Source organism: Stenella coeruleoalba, assembly GCF_951394435.1.
Source record: "Stenella coeruleoalba genome assembly, chromosome: 17".
Lineage (NCBI taxonomy): Eukaryota > Metazoa > Chordata > Mammalia > Artiodactyla > Delphinidae > Stenella > Stenella coeruleoalba.
Window position 1 is genome coordinate 68,148,983 of NC_137163.1, and position 24,245 is coordinate 68,173,227.

Here is a 24,245-nt window from a genome sequence, read left to right on the forward strand (position 1 = left end):
AAGTGTTAGGGCCACTGTTTTCTTGTCAGCTCAGGAGATCATTCAAGCCTGTGTCATGTGAGGATACCATTGCCTTTTACTAACCTCTCTTCTCTTCTAGACCATGTTTGGGCTGTTTCCCTAGTACTTTCATTGTGACAGATTTGTACCTACTCTCTTCCCTTTTCATAGATTTTCCATGTATCCCTGCCTCCTAGTTCAGGATATTTTTTTCTTTCATTTTTGAAATTCATATAACATAAAATTAACCATTTTGAAGTGAACAATTAGTGGTATTTAGTACATTCACAGTGTTGTGTGACCGCCACCTCTGTATAGTTCCAAAACATTGCATCCCCCCAACATAAAACCACGTATCCATTACGCGGTTTTTCCATGTTCCCTGCCTTTCCTCAGCCCCTGGCTGTCACCAGTCTGCTTTCTGCTTCTGTGGATTTACCTACTCTGGATATTTCATCTAAATGGAATCATACATTATGTGACCTTTTGTGTCTGGCTTCTTAGGACTATTTTGAGTTAGTATTCATTGGTGGTACTTATTATTTTATACTAAAACATCAAAATAGCATTCTTAAAGGCTTTACATTTTAAACGCTAATAGTGTTTGTTGTTTCAGATGTAGCCAGTGAAAAACAAAGAAGACTTCTGTATAACTTAGAAATGGAACAGATGGCCAAGACAGCTAAAGCACTCATGGAGGCCGTGAGCCATGTTCAAGCACCTTTCACAAGTGCGACACATTTGGAGCACGTGAGACCTATGTTTAAGGTAAGCGTTACTAAGAACTTGTTTGCAGTGTATATATTTATATATACTGCTGTTCAGCATATTCTTTTATTTTTAATTATTTATTTAATTTTTTTATTTTTTGGCTGCATTGGGTCCTCATTGCTGTGCGCAGGCTTTCTCTAGTTGCGGCGAGCGGGGGCTACTCTTCGTTGTGGTGTACAGGCTTCTCATTGCAGTGGGTTCTCTTGTTGCGGAGCACGGGTTTTAGGCGCACGGGCTTCAGTAGTTGCAGCACACGGGCTCAGTAGTTGTGGCTCACGGGTTCTAGAGTGCAGACTCAGTAGTTGTGGCACACGGGCTTAGTTGCTCCGTGGCATGTGGGATCTTCCCGGATCAGGGCTCAAACCCGTGTCCCCTGCATTGGCAGGTGGATTCTTAACCACTGCGCCACCAGGGAAGTCCTGTTCAGCATATTCTTAAGTTAAGGAAATACAGTGATATAGCCCATTAGTATACACCCAGAAGTGAAAGCCATATTATTTAGGAGATCGCAAATATAAAATTTTTCTTGAAGAGAATGAGAAAAGGTATGCATGATTAGCAGTTAATAGGCGTGTGATCTTAAGAACAGAAAGCTCTTTGGAGAATTAAGCCTTGGCCTGGTTTCCTCTGTGTTCTATTTAGAGCTTTGGAGTTCCCTGAAATCTCAAAGCGATCTTGAGCCTCCTACTCTCTTTCAGTGCTCTGGCCCAGGAACTAAGCTGAGGGTTCTGAGTATTCCTGGGGCCCAGAAAGTAGAGTCAGGAACAAAAGGGAGCTTTCTTATGTTTATAGGTCTAGTAAGAATGATTCTTACTGCTTCTTTAAAATTTGATTTCCCATTCAGTCTTCATTTTCCTATTCTTTTTTTCTATCCTTTCTTCAAATTCCAGAAGGAGTAAGCAGTGCATCATAAGGATTGTAGGGAAGTGGAGGGGAGTCCAGTCAAGTTTGAGAAGGAAAAATGGGTTAAGTACATTTCTGTTTGTGACACAGTGTGGTTAGATGGACTGTGGAGGTTGAAGATTATAATTCGCGTTCTCATTCATAACTACATATGTGTATGGGTAGTAAAAGATGACTACAAGGTTTCAGCTCTAAAATTTTACAGTTCTACCCCTGCTTCAAGGTCTGTGTGATAGTGACCTTTCTAAAAGTTGATGGAGAGTTACAGGACGCGAGCGGGGATGCTAGGGAGATAACGTTAGAAGGAACAGTGGAGTATAACTGGCCTTCCTTTTGGCATAATGTAGAAAGTGATGTCAAAATATAAGATACACTTTCTCTTTATTATGAAATAAATTACAAAGCAGATTTTTGTTTTGTTTTGTTTTGAATAATCTTATACCTTTATTTTGTTTTTCTTTTCAAATGTTTTTGGTAGACGGGAGGTGGAGGATGAAAAAACGAAAAGAATAAGGAACCAGCCATAATTGTACCACTCAGAAAAAATTTCTGTTAATATGTTTACATACTACTTTTTATCTTAAACAGTTGTGATCCTACTATGTATAGAATTTTGTATCTTGCTGTTTCTCACATAAGTATTTCCCCATATCATTAAAAATTCTTCATAAATAGCTTTTATGATCTATTCTCTGGATTAGTTATCCTTTATTTAAACTAACCCTCTAAGCTAGAATTAAGAACCTTTCCTCTCACTGCCATTTCTACTGTAATTACCGTCTCCAGTTACTTTCATTTCTCACTCTTGTCACTGTAACAGCCTCCTGACTAGTATCCTTATGTCTACTTTTGTGCTTCTCGTACCTACTTACAGAGGCCAGAATGTTTAAAATACAAAATGAACTGTCATCTTCTTCCTTAAAGCCATTCACTGACTTTGCAACTATGATGAAACCTAGCACATCCCAAGGGTCTGTAGACCATGTGTGGTCTAGAGCTCCACCTTCCTTCAACCTCATCGCTAGAGTTCTTGTCTCTTACTGTGCTGCAGCCACACTGGTATTCTTTCCATTTCTAGAATGTCCTAAATTATTTTCTCTTCAGAGCATTCATATAAGCTGTGCCCTTTGTCTAGGATGCCTTTTCCTTCTTTGCCTGAGTAGTTTCTACTTTAAATGTTACTTTCTCAGAGAGTTCTGCCCTGGCCCCTCTAATCTAGATTAGGTCCCTTTTCATAACATGCTATACTCTTCCTTCATTGTATTTATAACAGTATGTATTTATACATTTATTTATTTTAAAACTGAATGGCTATTTCTTTACTAGACTTGAAGCTCCATGAGGCAAGGGACTCATCTGTTCTGTTGACTTTTCCCAATGTCTAGCACAATTCCTGGCTTGTAGTTAGTGCTCAGTAAATAAGCATTGGCTGAGTAAAGGAATAAATGAGAGATTCCTAGAATGTGATATAATATTAAGGGATGAAAACCTTATTAAGAACCTTTTTACATATTGCCAGATTGTATTCTATAGAGATTTATACATTTGAGGGGACAATTTCACTGTTCTCTGGATGTTATTTAGGTATAATTTGATAAGACAAGTCATTGTCTTTAATTTGCAGTGGGGTTAAACCTTTTGTCACAGGCTTAAGAACCTTATACTTCTCCTTGTATAAAATATTACAAAGGTTTCCAAATAGATGTGCTGTTTCTTCACTTATAATAGGATGTGTAATTCATTACTTTAATGTGGTGCTTTGTATTTTAAAGGTAGTGCACTTCCTATGCTTCCCATAGCATCTCTCTATAGTGGCAGTCCAGGTATTAAAGGGGAAGAAATGAGGTTCAGAAAAAAAGAGGTTAAATAAGTAACAAGGCTAGGACTGGAAGTTAGTTACTGTGGCTTATATTCCTCTGTTTAGGAATTACACTTGTACTTCTAAACTTTCTGACGTTATAAGCAAAGCTTTGGGTGATTCTGTTTTTCTTAATAGTGCTAAAATTTTTTTAGATCTTTAAAAAATTCCAGTTGTCGTTTCTGTACCACACTGGTATAAACATTTTTCATCTGTATGGCTATACAGATATATAGTTTTGCTTCATTTTGACCTATCAAAAGCAGCGAATACTCTTGTATCAGACATTTCAAAGTTATACACACACATACACACACCAGTATATACACATATGATTTGATATGAGGATTTTCAGTAGTCAGAGGTAGCTCTCTTTTTTTGTTTATTTTACATTACAATTTCACAAGGTATTCAGTTCTATTAAAATTTAGTGTTTGTTGGCTTTCATAGTCTGTAATCAAGACGTATTTTATTGAACTGTATTTTAAAATATTGTCCAACTAGGAACCAGAGATCGCTCATGTTTCAAAGTAAAATATTTGACTACCAAAATAAAATAAATAAATAAGGCTAAATGATGTCCACAGAGCAGGCTTAAAGAAAAGAGAGTAATGTAACTGTTACAAGTGGAAAATGGTTAAAAGGATTTTCTTGGAAATAAAATTAGTCCATGAAATATTTCAAGAGACACAGCTTACAGAGGGAGAGGAGTTCTGAAGTCAGGGGTAAAATTAATATAATTTATGACTATTAAATTATAGTCATAAATTGACTATTCCCATTTTTCATTAATGTAAATAATTTATAGATGCTGTGCTTAAAAGATGCCTAGTGTCCTCTCCCAAATTTATAATTTTGCTCTCCCGCTTATTTAAGCGCAGGCGGCATTATATAGTTTCTCCTTTGTCTAAGAAAGCTTTCCAAGTAACTATGCCAAGAAACTCATTGCTGTTTTTTTCAGAACTTCCTCAAATTGCCTGAAATCTGAGAAATGTTAATATAGTATTATCATAAAGTTTAATTATCACTTGATGTTTGTGATGTATTTCAAATTTTTAATCTTTGTAGTTGGCTTGGACCCCTTTTCTGGCTGCGTTCAGTGTGGGTCTACAAGACTGTGATGATACTGAAGTAGCCTCTCTTTGCCTGGAAGGTATAAGATGTGCAATCAGAATTGCATGCATTTTCAGCATTCAGGTAACAAAGAATTTTGCCTTTGTAGCCAGTCTGGAAAACGTAAATTACTTTTGTCATTACTACAGTTTAAATTATTTCTGGTGTTGAAATTATTAAAAATGAATTTCAAGTTTATAATGGAATTTAACTGTCTTCATGTTTACGTTTCCAAGAAGCTGTGACGGAACAGGGTAGTTCTTTATTGATGTGTCTAAAATTCGTCATAATAACTTTGGTTTGCAGTTTTTTCTCTGTAGAATATTAGCTATGTACAGAGTTTCCTTAAGAGTTTGAATTCCTATATTGCAATTTGAATATCTTATCTGTGTTGCATGTTTTTATTTATTGAATCATATATTTTTCACATTTTATATATATATATAACTTTACCTATCCTAAGAACAAGTTATCTTTAAGAGACCCAAGTATCTAGAACAATTTTTATGAAGACAGTCCCTTCTAGTAATTTATATGCTTTGTCTGATAATAAATTTTAGCCAATGCTTGCCTGCTTTCTTTTTAAAAACCCATTTCACATTTAATTATGAATGTTATAGCTTAAAAAGCAGTCTAACTGTAGAGAAAAAATGAGCAAATTTATAAATCAGCTTTCTGCTAGTTCAGTCACTTGAAACATAAATGCTCAATGAATTTTTTTTACTATATATATGAATTATTGTCACTAAAATCTTGTCTTGATTCGACACCTCCATTGCCTTTCAGTTTTAGAAATTCATCCTTTTCTGCTTCATTCATCTTAAAATTTAAAAAACTACAGTTTGAGGTATTATATGTAATTCATGACTTAGTTAAAAACTTACTAAACAAGTAAACAGTTTGTCAGTAGGGAACTAGGGATTACCCTGTTGTGTTTACAACCATGTAAGTTTGCTTTTTCTCTTTTTCATAGCTGGAAAGAGATGCATATGTCCAGGCGCTAGCAAGATTTACCTTACTTACAGTGAGTTCTGGGATTACTGAAATGAAACAGAAGAACATTGACACAATTAAAACACTTATCACAGTGGCTCATACAGATGGAAATTATCTAGGAAATTCATGGCATGAGGTATAAGCACTTCCTTTATTTTCAGCTTTGCAATCTGGTTTATAAAATGAGCTCATGCTAAACAGTATATCACTGACATGCTTAAGTGTTTGGGGAGAAAATTAATTTAGTACATTCAGGGTAAGTACATTTAGCTTTTTATAATGATTTATAATGTAGCCTATGTTTAAATCGTGATTGAGTACATTTAAATATTTTTGCGAACATTTGTAACATGGAATTTAAATTTTTTTCCTTTTTGTAATTAAGATTCTGAAGTGCATCAGTCAGTTGGAGCTTGCACAACTTATAGGAACTGGAGTGAAACCTCGGTACATTTCTGGAACAGTGCGAGGCAGAGAAGGATCTCTTACGGGAACAAAAGAGCAGGCTGCTGATGAATTTGTGGGTCTCGGGCTAGGTGAGAAGTTTTTGAATTACTTTTGTGAAGTATCAAAATTTATTTTTAACTTGCTCAATATAAGTAACTTTTTTGTAGCAATAGAGGGATAAGATAAAATGCCCTTTGACTAGCCTTATGAGGGGAAAGCAAGGTGACATTGTAAGTCTTTTTTGCCTGGTCTAGTTTCCAATATTAAGTGACCATTAGTCATAATCTCACAGTTGGGGGTGGGAGAAAGGTTCAGTTTAAAATTACCAGCTTTTACCTAAAAAAGAATGAAATATTGCCATTTGCAGCAACATGAATGGACTGAGAATATTATATTTAGTGAAGTAAGTCAGACAGAGAAGGACAAATATTATGTGATATCACTTACAGGTGGAATCTAAAAGATAATACAAATGAATCTGTATGCAAAACAGAAGCAGACTCACAAACATAGAAAACAAATTTATATTTACCAAAGGGAATAGGGAGGGGGGAAGGGAAAAATTAGGAATATGGGATTAACAGATACAAACTACTGTACATAAAATAGATAAGCAACAGGGATTTACTGCATGGTGCAAGGAACTATATTTAATATTTGTAATAACCTGTAATGGAAAATAATCTGAAAATCTATATAAAAAAATAACCAGCTTTTAAGACTAAGCAGATAACATTTATGAGTGAAGGCTTAAGATGGTAAATAGTTGGGGCAACTGGAGAAAGCATTCATATTCATATTTTTTTAAAGGCGCTGTGCAGACATAACCAAACTCTTGTGCCAGTCTGGAAACTTTCCCATGGTTCCCCATGAACTCAGTATAGCCAGGACCTTCCAGATTTAACCCAGTAGAAAAAAAAGGAAGGTATTAGCAGAAATGGGTACAGAGGAACCAAAGACAATACATTTTTAGTCATAAATGGAAAGGGTTCCACCAGGGAAGAAGCCAAGTTTAGACTGTCTTTCACTTTGAATACTGTACTTCTGGGTTTGAATTCTTCCATATTTCTTCTTTACTGTGTGCAAGTTACTTTAATTCTCTGAGCTTCGAATTCCTCTTTTGCAAACTAATGGTAATATCTACTTACAGAGTTGTCAGGATTAAATAAAAATATATATATGTGGACTTAGTACAGTGGCTGGTATATTAATTGTTCCTGGATTATTCTTTATCCATCCTCCCTACCTCACTTCCAACCAAGAAATCTAGAGACATGACTTAAAGAGAACAAGAAGGAATAAACCTGAGATCTAAGAATATTTACTATTTACCTTTTTTTAAAAAATAATGTTATTTATTTTTGGCTGCATTGGGTCTTCGTTGCTGCGCATGGGCTTTCTCTAGTTGCGGCGAGTAGAGGCTACTCTTTGTTGCCGTGTGCGGGCTTCTCATTGCAGTGGCTTCTCTTGGTGCGGAGCACGGGCTCTAGGTGCACGGGCTTCAGTAATTGCAGCTCGCAGGCTCAGTAGTTGTGGTACGTGGGCCCCAGAGCACACAGGCTTCAGTAGTTGTGGCGTGTGAGCTCTAGAGCACAGCCTCAGTAGTTGTGGCACACAGGCTTAGTTGCTCCAGGGCATGTGGGATCTTCCCACACCAGGGATTGAACCTGTGTCTTCTCCATTGGCAGGTGGATTCTTAACCACTGCGCCACTGGGGAAATCCCACCATTTACCTTTTGAGGCTTTGTACTGTAACATTGTATTTCTGGACATTTCTGTCTTTTCATGATTTAGTGATTTCTCTGTTGTTGCTTGCAATAAAAATTCTTAGGAAATTTAGAAGAATTTCAAGCTTGAAAAACAATCCATAGAGAAGGAAGTAAAGATGAGGACCATGTTGTGTGGCTTCAGGCTGGACTGGAACAGTTAGTTCCCAGTGGTAATCCAGCTGTGGCAGCCAGCAGTGCAGCCTGTACCTCACTTGTATCTTAGATTCTGTGATTCTGGGAGGTTGTAGGTATAGACCCGATGACTTGGTGAGCCAGCTGCAGGATTTAGAACTGCCTGAGCACCTGCATGGTTGGTGATGTATGTAACCTGGAAGTAACCTGGAAGTCTGACTCAGACATTAGAACTATAATTGTTCCAGCAGGCAGAATGAGATACAAATGAAAAATATTTACAGGCAAGTGAAGTGAATGTGCATTGATTGATTCAGCAGCTTTTGAAAGCTGCTTTTTTTTTTTTCCAATAAGTCCGAGGGAGTGGAGGAAAGCCCAACCAAAGATAGTTGAGGTTGCCAGGGCTCAGTTTTGGCAAGTAACAGAAGTAGGTTACACTAAAAATAATATACCAGTGGAATATTTTATCTTCTATCAGTGTTAGTAAAAACAAGAGAAATAATAATTGCTGATAATGCTTAGTGGTATACTTGAAAATGAAGTAAAATTAATTTGATCACTGTGCTGCTGTGCTACTTAGGTTGCAAGGAGATGAGATGAGCTGTCTTCTCCCTTCAGGAAAAGGGAATTTATATTAAAATATACACTTGGAATCTGGAAATGAGATAAAAATTCCAAGCTTCCAAGCCACTCAAGCGACCAGCCATACTCTTCCACCTCTCTCATGCTTTATATAGGCTTCCTCTTGTGTCGTCCACTTCTCTTTTCAGCTTGCTGTGTTCTCCACTCACTGCAAAGTGATCAGGTCTCTCAGATTTTAATCTGTGTCCTAGAGGGAGCCACTCTGTTGACGTGGCCCCTGTTGGGCAGAGCCCTCCCTTCAGCTTATCTCAGTGGTTAGTTCCCAGCTCGCCCAGTGTGGCAGATGTCCACCCTTCCAACTGTGCCCTGTCACCTGCTCAGACAAATGCTTTCTTCAGGATGCTGTGGTCAGAACTGAAGCTAGAAGAGGATGTGGTACAGATGACTGAGCTGGTTTAGTCTGTATATAATATGTTTTTTAAGAAATAAATTAATATCCTCCTTTATTAACAGCATCCATACTCCAAATATTCATGTAACCAGGTTAATAGGGCTGAGTGTATGTTTATCTGACTTTTCTTACTGCTGTGATACAAATCTGTACTTTCACTTTTTGGAAACATGGAACTTTTAGTTATTAAGAATACACACCATGGGACTTCCCTGGTGGCACAGTGGTTAAGAATCTGCCTGCCAGTGCAGGGGACACAGGTTCGAGCCCTGGCCCGAGAAGATCCCACGTGCCGTGGAGCATCTAAGCCCGTGTGCCACAACTACTGAGCCTGTGCTCTGGAGCCCGTGAGCCACAACTACTGAGCCCACGTGCCACAACTACTGAAGCCTGTGTGCCTAGAGCCCATGCTCCACAACAAGAGAAGCCACTGCAATGAGAAGCCTGCGCACTACAACAAAGAGTAGGCCCTGCTCGCCACAACTGGAGAAAGCCCGGGCACAGTAACGAAGACGCAACACAGCCAAAAATAAATAAATACATTTATTTTAAAAAGAAAGAAAGAAAAGAATACATAGCATATGATTATTAGGTTTGAATTATATGCATACTGTTCTTTTATGGTATATATTAAAGTTTAAAAATTCAGTTGCTTGGTCATATAAATCTTACGTGAATATCACAGCACCTACATCTTTGTTCTTAGTTAACCTAAATATTTGTGCTTTTGAATAATTTCTTTGGTAAAACTGAAATTATTAGCCTGTTACTTATACTGTTATACAGATGTTTGAAAGATTTTATTTTATTTTATTTTAATTTCTGGCTGTCAGGTCCCCGCCGATGCATGCAGGCTCTCCCTAGCTGCGGTGAGCAGGGGCTACTCTTTGTTGTGGTGCGTGGGCTTCCCATTGCAGTGGCCTCTCCCACTGCAGAGCACAGGCTCCAGACGTACGGGCCTCAGCAGCTGCGGCACACAGGCCCAGCCGCTCTGCGGCATGTGGGATCCCCCCGGACCAGGGCTCAAACCCATGTCCCCTGCATTGGCAGGTGGACTCCCAACCACTGCACCACCAGGGAAGCCCTGAAAGATTTTATATATTTATGAAATTGGTTCTTGGATTGTTAGGCATTTTAAATATTCTTTAAGTAAGTTTATTATTAATGATCACAAATTATTAAATCAATATTTAAATATAAAAGGTATAGAAATCTCTATAGGAAGGACATTCAGTTGACACACAAAGAAAGTTATGTGGTGACTGGCATTTTTTCTCACAGATTTTTCTTCATTAAATTCCTGTAATGTGCTACATACCTCAGGTGTGGCTTGACAGTATTTCCCTACCACCCCAGTTCTCTGTCAGTTATTTCAGGCTGTCATCCTTGTTCACTTGTGTTATAGAAATAGACTCTTAATTTGTCTCCATGGCTCCAATAGCTCTGCCTGTTTCACTGTGTTCTACAGATATTACCAGAATTATTTTTCAGAAAATAGATTGGATCATGTCAATCTCCTAAAAGGTCTGATGGTTCCCTGTTCTCAAAAGTAGTGCATTAAACGTGACAGTCCAGGTTCTTCACATTCTATTTCTAGTCTGTTTTTCCAGCTTCATCTCCTACTGCTCGTCTTTCTCTCCTTCATTGTCCCCTGCCAGAATCATCCTCCATTATGGCTTCACCCAAGTGTGTTGGAACATGACCTGCACGTGCATACTTCCATTACTTTATGTATGCTGCTCCTTCTTCCTGAATTGCTTTTTCTCCTTTCTTTCCCACATGATCATCCTTTTAGGCCTAACTTGAATTAATATTTTGTCATGTGAAGCCTTTCCATGAGCTAACACCGCATTCTCCCTTCCCCTGTCAAAATTAGTTCTGTTTAACAACACTTGTATTATATGTAATTAGTTCATTTCAGCCATGAAATAATTGTTATATTGTATTAAAGTTGGTTGTAAGCCTGTCTCTCCTGGTAAATTGTTAGCTCTGTAGGACAGGGATCACATTCTTTTCACTTTGTTCAGTTCCCGGAATAGAATTTGAGTTCAGCTAGTTTAAATAACATCGTCTATTATGTTTGCATTCAAAAAGTCATTTATTGAGTGTCTAGTCAATCGAGTCAACAAGTATTTGTTGAGCATTTGCTTTGGACTTAATATTGAGTAGAGGAATACAAAGAAAGTGTATGATTTGGTTCCTAATCTTGGAACTTTTTATCTGGCTGAGAAGGCAACAGTAACACACCTAAAGTAATTTAAATAAGAGACTAAATGGAAGAAATTCTGATTTGAGCAGTATTTATTTAAGTATAAACTTAAATACTTACAGAGCAAGGTGAAACAGTGGAGGGGAATCCTTCATTGAGAACTCAAATTTGGGTCTTGGTAGATAAATTTTAGGTAGTTGTGGGATGGCCTGAATAGAGACAGGTATTGGCAAGAATGTTGAAGGGAAAAAAAAAAAAAAAAGAATGTTGAAGGGAACTGCCTTAAGCTCTAGGCTGAAAAGTTTATACTTTGTCCTGAAAGTAATAGTAAGCAAAATGAAGGTGATGACTTAGGAAAATTAATGTCCAGGAGAAGAAAGGAGAGATTGAAGAGGGGGAAAATCAGCAAAAGGGAAAGCAGTGAGGGAACTGTTATATATAGTAATAGTCATCTGGGCCTGAAGTTACAATGGTCTAAACCGAGTAGGGATGAAAATGAATGAATCATATGAAAAACAGCCCAAAAGAAAGATTTAGTGAAAGTGGAGGGAGGGAAGGATATCAAAGATGATTGTAAGGTTAAGAGTTTGAAAACTGGGGAAACTGTTGTTTTGCTACCTAACACATGGAACCAGTGTTGGGGGAAAAGATGAGTGATTCTTTTGAATAAGAGAATATTACAGCATACTGGTAGAATTTCCGGTAAACATTTGTAAATGGGACTGGAGAGTGCATTACAGGGGAGATCTAATTATCGATACATGGAATTGGTAATCCTCCTTAGTAGGTATCTTTTTTTTTTGCGGAACGTGGGCCTCTCACTGTTGTGGCTTCTCTCGTTGTGGAGCACAGGCTCCTGACGCGCAGACTCAGCGGCCGTGGCTCACGGACGCGGCATGTGGGATCTTCCTGGACCGGGGCACGAACCCATGTCCCCTGCATCAGCAGGCGGACTCTCAACCACTGCGCCACCAGGGAAGCCCATTAGTAGATATCTTTGGAACTGGGGTTGGTGCTGTGTTTCTTAAACAGTGAGGGAAATTATTCCTAATGTCATTAATTTTGTGATCAAAATTCTCAGTGCCCCTAAGTTGTGTGATCTTTGCAAACACAGTTTGTGTCTTTAACCATGTCTGTATAGCACTTAGTATATAGCTCAATAAGCACCTTTGGCCTTGATAAATGATCACTGATATCAAAAGAATCGCTTCCCCAAAGCTTGATTTCTTTCATTAGGAAAATAACTGATTTCAGAAATGTGTTTTAGAACTGAACGTGTGCTCTTCCGCTGAATGCTTTTCATACTGAAATGCCTCCCTTTCCTGTGTGGCAGTTGGAGGAAATGTGGACTGGAAGCAGATAGCAAGTATTCAGGAATCCATTGGAGAGACCAGTTCTCAGAGTGTTGTCGTTGCCGTAGATAGGTAAGGTGCTTGCTTTATTCCCTTCTCAGATGGACACTTTTAATTCTGTAGCACTTAGATGTATCTGCTCGTTAGTTAAAAGAGAAACGTTATTGCCAGGACATCTTCTCTTAAGTAATATAAGACTGTATTGTGATATGCTGTGATTTAAATGATGAAGTACCTATAATTTTGCTTTCAAATCATAGAATATAGGAAGGAGATAAACAGTATGAAAATTTAAGTGATAGACATTAGTGCGCATTAGGGAAATTGTACCCTTGATGAGAAAAAACACGGTTCTTTTTTTTTCTTTTTTAAAATTTCCTTTATAGAAAATGTACTCCCCTTATTATCCCTGTTTGAAAATAGAGTATAATTTGTCTTTTTGAGTGTGTGATATAGTATTGAATTATGGGTGAAATGAAGGGGTTTGGTGGCAATTCTCATTATAAACTTCTTTGAATAGGATTTCAGAATTTGTATATTATATACATTACCAGATATTCCTCATTTTTAGTTTGTTTTCTAAAAGAAAATCTATACTATGGTTTATTTTACTGTAGAATATTTAGTTTATTCTAGATTTTAAAAATTCCCTGTGTGTAAAACAATATCTAGTGGTTTTTTTTTTGAAGATGAGCTTTTTCCAGATGGATGCCCAAATAATTGAAACTTAACATTTTACAACACTGATGTTTAAATTTTTTTTTAACACTTCTGATGGAAACTTTCAAAAATACAATATGTACTATAATTGTTTCTGGTGCTTAGAGACTCATGCTGATCCATTATTTTACTTTGCTTTTAGATAAAAACTTTTTGCTCTAAGTATGGACAGAACTAGAGTGTTCATTTGCTACTGGCCCTGGCAATACTCCCTGGAACTTTTTCCTTGAAAAGAATTCTTCATGTCCAATGTCCACTTGCTTTCCTTTTTTTTTTTTTTTAAGGGAAGGAGGTAATTTGCCTTTCTCTTGTGAAGGTTGAAAAAAGATTGTGTATCATCTTATACCTACTATATAACTCAAAGGCTTAACATGTGCTGCTTGGCACTCTTCAGGGTGCTTTCTGGGAAGGGGATCTAATAAAGAGTTGGATATACGTATATGTATAACTGATTCACTTTAAAACAAACCAAAAAAACAAAGTGCTTTCCATGTGTTACTTCATTTTATCCTTTCAGCAGCCTCTGAGATAAGTATTATTATTGTCCTCAATTTACAAATGAGGAAACTGAGACGAGGGGAATTAGATAATTTGCTCATTCTCACAACCAGGCTAATCTTGTCTTGATTATTACCTTAACCCTTTCATTAGTAGAGAATTTGGAGGAGTGGCACCAAGATATACACTCAGGCAGCATATCTCTGAGTGTGTTCAACCTCTCTGCCTTTCTGCCTGCATGTACCCCTCCAGAGCAGTGTAATATCTGCCCTTCTACTGCTAGGATAGATGTCTTCCAAATGGTTTTCTAGCCATCCAGAAAGTCATCTTCACTGTCATTATGGGAATCTATTCAGGCAACAGTCTGTTTCCATAATATATTTTGTATGACCAAAGCCAGTTCTGATTTATCCAGCTGTCCACTGTTTGTTACAGGGAGACATGTCACTCATTTGAACAAATGATATGCCTCTCCATTTTAAGAATGTGTGCTGTTTCAGAGGAGTCTTAGCACAAATTCTGTTAGTACTTCATTGTCTCAAACTCATCACCAGATACTTCTACAACATAAATTCAATGTCCAGTTTTATACAAGACCTCAATATTTAAATTTTACTTTATAGTGACAGCATTAAAAGTTACCTCTTTGATTTGTTATAAGATTATTTTATTCTTATGTGGTACATATCACTTCCTTGTTAAATTTCTTCTGAATTCCTTTCTGAGTATCTGAGTTTATTTTTATTTGTAATATTCTGATTCTAATCTATAAGCTAATTCAGTGAGATATCCCTGGTATTCAAGACAGTGGTGAGAATATTGTCAGGCATCATCCTGGAAAGTTCTGTACTTGTCCAGCAAGAAAAGTCATTTTACTGTCCTTAGGCCTGTTGTTCTGGATAATCTGTTATGACAAGTATAGGAACTAAATATGGAAAATAAAATAATTTTTCTTTGCTTAATTATATTAATCAATGGAAAGATATATGTGGTTCCATCAAAAGCTTTAAAATGGTAAAATTTTCTGATTATCTTCAGTTTTGTATTTGGAATCCTGTACTGTTAGAATTTAGGAGAATATAGGGCACTTTAATCTGGGGTACCTGATCCTCTAGGATTTGCTAGGGAAACATTTGCTAGGCATTGTTAAACCAGATACTTCGTAAGTATTACTAAACTTTGCAGGGGTGGATTTTGTCCAGGAATGATTTATCCCTGAAAGTTAAAAAGCAGTTATTTAGTACCATAGTTTTTATTTTTATTATTGTTTTTTAAGCACACCAGATCTAGCTTTATACTGACCCATCCCTCACTTTGGAATATTCTGTCACCTATCAGAAAATATGGACAGCTCCTCCCCAACTGTGTTTGCTCATAAACATCTTTCATTTGGGTCTAAGCAGTAAATGTTACGTCTGATATTTTCACTACGAAAACGTTAAATACACAGGAATTTAGTCTGCCTGTATGTCGCATACAGCTAAAAGTTTATTTGATCCGGAATCTGCAAGTTTTATCTTTTTTTTTTTTGCATTGTTACATTGCTATCATAATGTGAATGAATTTAGTAATCTATCAATTTTCTTTTCCTACTCGTACTTTTCAGGGAATGTCTTTTGATATTAACACACAAGATTCTCATACTTCTGTTCTCTGCTTTTCATACATGGCATGTAGAATCCATTTCATAGATGATTCTGTGAAACACAGCTCTGTTCTCCTGCCTTAGTATATTAAGGCTTAACTTTAAATGCCTCCACAGACTGCTGTGCTCCACCATCTGACTTATCTTTAGTGGAGCGTTACTAGAAATAGAGTGACCCCTCAGAGGCTACCAAAGTGAGTAGGAATTTAAATGTCCTTTCTCAGGATGCGCGCTCCACCGACGTTCCACTGTCTCCTGAGTCGACAGAACCTGTTTGCTGACGAACTTCTCTGTTCTTGTTGCCTTTGTTCTTCACCATCTCACCACATTTAGAGGATTCATTGCTGCTTTCCCCTGGAGTTGCATATAATCGCCATCTCAGCTTCTGTTCTTTACTCCTATATGCCTTGTCACTTGCTTCCTTCTCAGTTAAAAAAAAGAAAAAAAGCTTTCTCGTTTCTTTTGTTCCTTCTCCTGTTGTTTCCCCTGTACTGTTTAGTTTTGACCTTCTTTGTGGTATGGTTTTTATAGCCATTGCCTTCCATGAGAATACCTCTAGTTTGAGAAACAGCTTAATGACATTCACAATGCAGAGTCTAGCGAATCTCATTTTTGTTCATGTGAGAGGTTTGTAGGCTTTGTATATTGTAAATTTCTGGATCCAGTCTAACCAGTGGATTCAGTGGGGCCCCATTACTCTTACTTTTTCTCCCAGATTGTGTTTTCAGTCAGATTTTTGAATTGTTGTTTTGTTCTACTGATAAGAGCAATATAGGAAATCTCAAGATACCCCTTTGGCAGGAGATCAGATTCTGAGTTATTGCATTGTCAGTTTTTAAGCCATTTTTCCTATCTTGTTTTTGTTACTCATTGCCAGGATGCATAGACCTTCAAGGACATTGAGGTTGAAAAATCATGATATACCCAGAATTTTTAGATAGTGGTAGTAGGAAAAAACTAGAATGTATTTTAAATGTTTAAATTATGTTTTGCTCAGGTAAGTGTGAAGCAGTATAGCAAAATGGTTGAGAGGGTGGACTCTGGAGTCTGCCTGTCCTGGTTTGAATCTTGTCTCTAACACTTACTGATCCTGTGACTTTCAGAAAGTTATTCAATATCTTTGTGCCTCAGTTTCTATGTTGATAAAATTGGGAATATAACAGTATATATAATCATGGTGTTTGTGATTATTATGTGAGTGGATATATATATAAAGCAATTAGGATAGTATCCACCTTGTGATTGTTGGTAGCTATTACTGTTACTATGACGACTGTTATTTCTAAGTTTAATATTTGACCTGCTGCTGCCTTTGAGGTTTCCTTTTTATCGTGCAAATACTATGATGTACATTTTAAATTACGGAATATCAGTTCATCCTGGAAGTCGTATCAAACCCTTGGGTACAAGCTCGGAACATGGATAAAAATGCAGACTTTAAAGTTAGAGGACTAATATGTTTATGCTGAAATCTTTTATGAAACTTTGAAACACGGTAAAAGAGCTCAGTGAAGAAGGCAGGGCAAAGCTGGACAGCATAGCTTAGCTCTCACCATTTGAATGCTGTAAGAAAAGTGGGTTAGCCACTTGTTGGTTAAACTGTTGGAGACTATTTGCAAGGTTCTATTAACCATTTGTAATTTAACATAAATGAGTTTTTGAATCAAACACACATTGCTTATAAAAATAAAGTAGAAGTTTTCATTTTAAGAACATGTTTAATGTGGGTAAATACTCAGGAAAATTGAAAAATCTTGTTTTGTGTATGCCAATTATTAGTTTTACAGCTTAACATTTTTCTTATTCTAAGACTCTCATAAGAGACCTTTCTTAGTGTTTATAAATTTACTAATAAAAAAATTACAACAGTGTATTTGTGCTCTAATATATCATTCGGTACAAAGGAGGGAGGGAGGGACATCCAAGCTATACTTGTCACTAAAATACATGATAAAAAATATTCATTTGATTACCTGATTTTTTGTTCCCTTAAAACAGATAAAAGTAGCTCGTACCCCAGGCCACTTACTTTTGAATTGATGTATCAGAAGTGAGACATTACAAGTTTTTGAATTATATTTTTTTCTTTAGAATATTTACAGGGTCCACAAGGCTAGATGGAAATGCTATTGGTAAGTATGTACATTTACTCCACTTAAAAACTGATTTTTTAGCTTAAAAGACTTCAAAGTTAGGTTTTAAAAATGTTAACCCATTTATATTATAGTGGACTTCGTCCGTTGGCTCTGTGCTGTGTCTATGGATGAATTACTTTCCACTACACATCCAAGAATGTTTAGTCTACAAAAAATAGTAGAAATATCATATTACAACATGGGAAGAATAAGACTGCAGTGGTCTCGAATTTGGGAAGTTATTGGAGATCATTTTAATAAGGTATTTGAGTAATTACAGGATTTGCTTAGTTTGTAATTTTTTGTTGTTTAAAATTTCCTTATCGTAATCTAATTGAGACCTTTTTCCTTTCCAATCAGTTTTTTATTACATTTTTGTAGTTAGATTTAGAAAACCCTTTGAGTCCTGTTTTTTCTTTTAGAAATAATTGCTCTAAGTTTTAAGAATTTAGTTAAAATATGTTCTTCTTGTTGAGAAATATTGTTAGCACACTTAGTGCCTTTATGGAGAATCTTTGAATTTACCTATCTATGCTATTAGTTATATATTTTTTCTAAAATAAAAAATAAAGAATTAGCAAGTTTCACTGCTGATATTAGCACCCTGTATTTCTGTTGCCATTACAGGTTGGCTGTAATCCTAATGAAGATGTAGCTATTTTTGCAGTAGACTCCTTGAGGCAATTGTCAATGAAGTTCTTAGAGAAAGGGGAGCTTGCTAACTTCAGATTCCAGAAGGATTTCTTAAGACCTTTTGAACATATAATGAAACGGAACAGGTACTATATTTGTTGAATTGCTTAATATCAGAAAAATACCTTATTTTCCTCAGTAGGGGGAAAAACAGAAGAAAAGGAAAAAAACCTGATGAGTTTTATCCAAGCGATTGTATTAATATTTTAGGTCTCCAACAATTCGAGATATGGTTGTACGGTGTATAGCACAGATGGTTAATTCTCAAGCTGCTAACATTCGGTCTGGATGGAAGAACATTTTCTCTGTATTTCATCTAGCAGCATCCGATCAAGATGAAAGCATAGTTGAACTTGCGTTCCAAACAACGGGGCATATTGTCAGTGAGTATCCTCTAAGCTCTGTTCAAGTTAAAGAAAACAAAACTTTAATGTGTTCAGAAGATAATTCAAGTATAAGATTATGGGCTTGTCATGGGCTTTAAGTTTTCCAAGTTTTGCCTACAGAAGCAGAGTAAATGGTGACAGTATTATCATTATTGTAATATTATAGTTAACATTTATTCGAATGTTTACTATATGGCAAGCACTATAAGCACTTTGCATGCATTTTCTTCAGTCTTCACAGTAACTGTATGAGATAAATATCTTTATTATTCTCTCTCTCTTTTTTTTAATAGATAAGGAAACTCAGACCCACTGAGGTTAAGTAATTTGTCTAAAGGCACAAAACTAGTGAGTGATGGAGTTGAGATGCAAAGCCAGAGAGTCTTAAAGCACAGCATTTGTTTTTCACCACTGCACTACACAGCCTCCTTTGACTTTAAAGAAGAATAAAATACTAAGGATCTAAATTAAGCCTCTCTAGAAGATAATGATGTCATCATCATCAACATCAAGAATGATGACATCATCATAGCTGTCATTTATTGAGTGCTTGCTTGAATTAAGTAAATTAAGTACAGTGCTAAGCACTGTGCTTACATTTTATTTAGTGCTTACCACTATCCTGTGCAGATTATTATCACCATTTTATAGATTAAGAAACTCAGATCCAGAGAGATTAAATGTAATTTTGAATATTCACTCAACAACTGTTGATTTTGTATCTACTGTGTACCAGTCACTCTATTAGGTGCTGGGTTTATCGTGTAAACAAAACACAGACCTGTTTCCCTGTTTCTACTACTCAAGGCAGTCAAGTAACTGGTCAGGACAGCCGTTGGAACCGATGTCTATTGGACATTAAAACCCTTAGTCTTTAAGAAGTATCCATTACATCTAGAGGTTGGTGTATTTGAGGTATAATTAAGAAAAGCTGAAAGTTGATAATTATATTTATGTGTTTTTCTCCCGTATAGCCCTTGTGTTTGAAAAACACTTTCCAGCAACCATTGATTCTTTCCAGGATGCAGTGAAATGCTTGTCTGAATTTGCATGCAATGCAGCTTTCCCAGACACAAGTATGGAAGCGATTCGACTTATTCGCCATTGTGCAAAATACGTGTCTGATAGACCTCAGGTATAGCATCATTTAGTAAACAGAATGTTACTGAGCATTTATTTCCAGTCAGAGATCTAAGTTTATTTGGGAATTGTGGGGATATGAAGTATTGAATTTTCAAAATTATCTGAGTTATGGTTACATTTGTTGAAGATGTCAGGTATTTTTCTGAGTGTTTCACGTGTATTAACTTGTTTAATATTCCATAACAGCTTTATGGAATAGGTTGTGTTATAGCCCCATGTAGATAAGGAATCTGAGGCACAAGGAAGTTAAAAATGTGCCCCTGCCTGCGGGGGATAGTAAAGGAGACCTGGGATTTGAACCCAAGCCTGTGTTTTTAGCCATTACCGTAATATACTGAAGTTGACTATGGGTGAGTGTAGGCTTAAGCACTGAAGTGAAAGGTTGAATTGGCAACCTGGCTGCCAGCTTTGACTTGCATATCTGAATCTATCTTTGTAACTGTCATAAGGAGCAGTGATGCTTCATAGATTTTTACTACATACTGACAGGGACCTGTGGGGCATTTCGTTCTTCTTATGTACATCTACTCATTTGAACTTCACACCTCCCCAGTGCGGTGCCATGGCTGCATGATGTAATAACCATTTAAATGATAAAAATGGAAACTTGAATAATGCAGAAAGCTGGTGATGGAGTTGAAGCTGAAAGCAGCTTCTGGTTTCTAGTCCAGTGCTCTATAGGCAGTTGTAATCTCCATCTTTTTTTAAGTTATCAGATTGCTCACTTTTGATTAGTAAAGTGTTAAAAAAATTTTTGGAGAAATAATATGCTTAATGTATAGGTATTATGTTTTGCCTTTAGTAAACCTGCATTTCTTCTTGAAGGCTTTCAAGGAATACACAAGTGACGACATGAATGTGGCACCTGAAGACAGGGTTTGGGTGAGGGGATGGTTCCCAGCTCTCTTTGAGTTGTCCTGTGTCATCAACAGATGCAAGTTAGATGTGAGAACCAGGTAACAGCCAGTACTTGAAATTGAAATTTTGAGAGGCTTATTCTTACTTTAATCAAATCAACTTATGTGAACTCAAGTTCAATTTTATCCAATATAGTAGTTATTCGATAGGCAGATTTTAAAATACGTTATGTAGAGCAACAATAAAAAATGGAAATAAATTACTTTTCCTTAAAATTTGATTATGGCCTACTTTGAGTTTTAGGTTCTATGTTAATTTACACATTCTTTCTTTTCATACATTTGTTTCCAATCAGAAATTGAAGTTAGCACCAAAATTTATCTTCTGATGAATGATAAAAGAATTTCCAAATGCATGTCTTTGGTGGATTTTAGGTGAAGAACCGTTTCTTTTTGAAGACTGGCCAGTAACATAGTTTTGAATAATATAGGCCTGTTCAAAAAGAATTGAACTCTTTCAAAAGTATATTGTCAATAAAAGATCTATATGAATATCCAGTCCATTTGTAAAGAAACTATTATGGGTATAATGTAACCAGACAGGTACTCAGTGCACACTTCTTACAGTTATAAGAAGTTGTTATGAATTTGTTAGAGTTCATATCAATCCCATAGTATTGTTTTTCTCACCCTGTATTTTTTGATGGCCAAATTGGAATGCCCAACTTGTGTATCCTAATGTCTGTCAACAGTGCATCAGAAAGGTAGTATAGACTTGTAACAAATCAGTGATAGAATATAATGAAAGAATGAATCTCTCCTTCCACCACTTATGCCAGAACCACACCTGTCCCCAGCCACGGTTAAGTTTGTTTTATAGCCTAAGAAATGTTTCAGTTTTATAGTGCTATTTGTTATAACACATTTTGTGAGATAGAAAATAATCCAAAATATGACTCACGCCTTGGAAACTTGTTATAGAATTTAGTAAATCACAAGCACATATTATATTTCACATGTAGGCATTGAGGATTTTCGTCAGTGGACCTGTTAGGAAACTTGATAAAATTCAAGATGGCCCCCAGTTGATATAACTCTAAATTATTTAGATATACAGCTTTCAAATGTCCAGCCACTTCAGTAGAGCAACGAACATGTCATAACTGACGAGTCATAGAAACTCAGCACCCCCCTCCCTGCCCTTGTTTATTTGTAGAAGTCTGCTTGACGTGGACCTACCTGCTTTCTTAGCCTCTCAGCCTGTCCTTGTCTGGGACCACGCTGCATTGCTTCTCACCCTTTCCTATGTTCAGATTATGGATGGGTCTAGTTGTTAAAGAGAAGAGAAAAGGGATGTTCTAGTTGGTAAAAAAGAGGGGAAGTATGAGTAAACTTTTTGTTCAGTGATGGCTTTGATTTTCTTACCTCATTCCAGGATTTGTAAAGGCAGTTATTTAGATTACGTTTAAAAATGCAGCACTACGATTTGTATAACACACTAATTACAAAGTACTTCCAAATGCATTCTCATTTGAGTCCCTCAGAATTCTGTAGACTTAGGGTTGAATAATTAACCTGGAGCCCTACACATTCTTTTTCCCTACACCAGCAACTTAAGTATTCATCAAAACTTGTTCAATAGTAAAAAGCCTTGGAAACCTCTATAGATCTGTGCTTGCTTTGGGGGCCTGGAAGAAACAGGATTTTCACATCCACTCACCCCAGCCCTGGGGGTTAGCATCCAGTTTACTTGGAGTGGGAGGAAGAGGGAGCCTTGTCCCATTGTAGGGGAGACATGGAACTCTGACACGGTTCTCCTGGGGAAGACAGAGTGTGTTTCTTCCACAGGAATTCCTTTACTGTAGTTCCTTTACTTCTGATTTTACACATTAGGTATCTTACAGATCAAATAAACTGTTGTGAACTTGCCGTAGGACTGAACTACCATGATGTTATTTTACACATCTGTTGAACAAGCACTTGTTTAGAGCCTACTATGCATCAGGCATGTACTAGGCCCGGGGGTAGCATAGCAGCAAATGAACTAGACCACGTACCAGTCCTTATGGAGTGTTTCAAAGGAAATTCTGTTCTGGCTTACTGTCAGACTTTTCGAAATATAAACCTTTTCTAAGTGGAAGGGTACCTATATTTTACTAGAAGAAATTAATGTATAGAGAAAAGATCAAGCTTTTTAATGTTTACATGAAGGCATTATTTCAAGAAAGGTAATAAGGAATCAGAAGGCACTTTTGAGTTTTAGTTTTAACACTTATTCAAAGGAGAAGAATGGGATATTAAAGCAGTTTATTTGTTCAAGGAATGCTTAACTGTGTGCCCCTGTGTGAGAGGTGCTGCTCTGGCCTGGGGTACAGCAGGAAGCAGACACCCTGCCCACACTGGTGTCTTAGTGGATTAGTTTGATAAATCCTTCAGTTTGAGGATATTATATGAACAATTAGAGTGTTAACTAAAAATTCCTGTAGCTCTTTGAAAAAGATTTTCCAAAATCTAATTTTATTTGTTCTTAGACTGAGTTCCATGGCCACAGTGCCACAAAATTAATATTCACCCAAATGATGATCTTTCTCAATCTATAATTCCATTTACATTTTTTAAATGCTGGAATGATGGGGTGGGGGTGGAAGAAAAGTAGAAGAAAAAATTTTCAGGCCAAGGCCTTTGGAATTTTTTCCTAAATGATGCATCCTAAAGAAACCTGTTTTACAACCTAAATTTTTTAAAGCTCAGTATCATGTGTTAGTTTAAAACCAGTTTTAAACTTTGCTTTCAGTAACTTTGTGCACTAACTATAAAAACTATTTTAGGAGGGGGATACTAATGTGGTATGCTTTTTTGTATTATAGCTTTCCTAATTACATGTTATCATTTTAGGGGTTTAACAGTAATGTTTGAAATAATGAAAACTTATGGCCACACTTATGAAAAACACTGGTGGCAGGATTTATTTAGAATTGTTTTCAGAATCTTCGACAACATGAAATTGCCAGAACAGCAGACAGAGGTAAGAGAACATGAGGTTTTCATTTAACACAGTGATGTCAGAAGGTTCTTTTCTTCCCTAATACATTTTAGTATTTCAGATTTAAGCACAGTGAACAGAAAAAAATCCTAGAAATTTTTTCTTTAAGGCATTATAATATAGTAGTAAGTCTTTATAAACAGTGCAATTTGGGGATAGAAGTGAGTTAATGAACTGGATTTTGTTTTCAGTGTTTTTGTTGAACTTCCAGTGTCTTTTCCTCATTTTAATGTTGTCACAAGTAAAACATCAGTAGCCCTCCTTAGTATTCGTAGGGCTTCTTACTCTGAATTAGAGAAGGAACGCGTGGTTATTTATTTATTTATTTCAAAGTCTCTTACTACAGTCCAGTTACAGTATGTGTTTCAGTAAGTGTGGGAAAGAACATCAGGTCTCCGTGTTTTGTCCCATATAGTGTATTAAATGCAAATTTGGGGCCTCTCTGACCTGCACAAAATTTTATTTTAGATCTACAGGTAGACTCTTAAAACATTTTATAAAGTGGACTAAGTAGACATACGTTTATGCCCTGGCACAAAACC

At 36.5% G+C, this 24,245-nt stretch overlaps 1 protein-coding gene across 2 annotated transcripts in view; it reads left to right on the plus strand.

Moving 5' to 3' along the window:
• ARFGEF1 (ARF guanine nucleotide exchange factor 1) overlaps nt 1–24,245 on the plus strand; it is a 137,502-nt gene that overhangs the window by 95,564 nt on the left and 17,693 nt on the right. For both annotated transcript variants that reach the window (XM_079902340.1, XM_079902341.1), the window contains exons 19-30: nt 617–768; nt 4,601–4,729; nt 5,619–5,777; nt 6,027–6,177; nt 12,565–12,655; nt 17,538–17,578; nt 17,674–17,843; nt 18,209–18,360; nt 18,485–18,657; nt 19,635–19,795; nt 20,629–20,759; nt 23,556–23,685. In XM_079902340.1, coding sequence (XP_079758466.1) covers nt 617–768; nt 4,601–4,729; nt 5,619–5,777; nt 6,027–6,177; nt 12,565–12,655; nt 17,538–17,578; nt 17,674–17,843; nt 18,209–18,360; nt 18,485–18,657; nt 19,635–19,795; nt 20,629–20,759; nt 23,556–23,685 — 1,640 coding nt within the window. The remainder of the gene's footprint in view (nt 1–616; nt 769–4,600; nt 4,730–5,618; nt 5,778–6,026; nt 6,178–12,564; nt 12,656–17,537; nt 17,579–17,673; nt 17,844–18,208; nt 18,361–18,484; nt 18,658–19,634; nt 19,796–20,628; nt 20,760–23,555; nt 23,686–24,245) is intronic.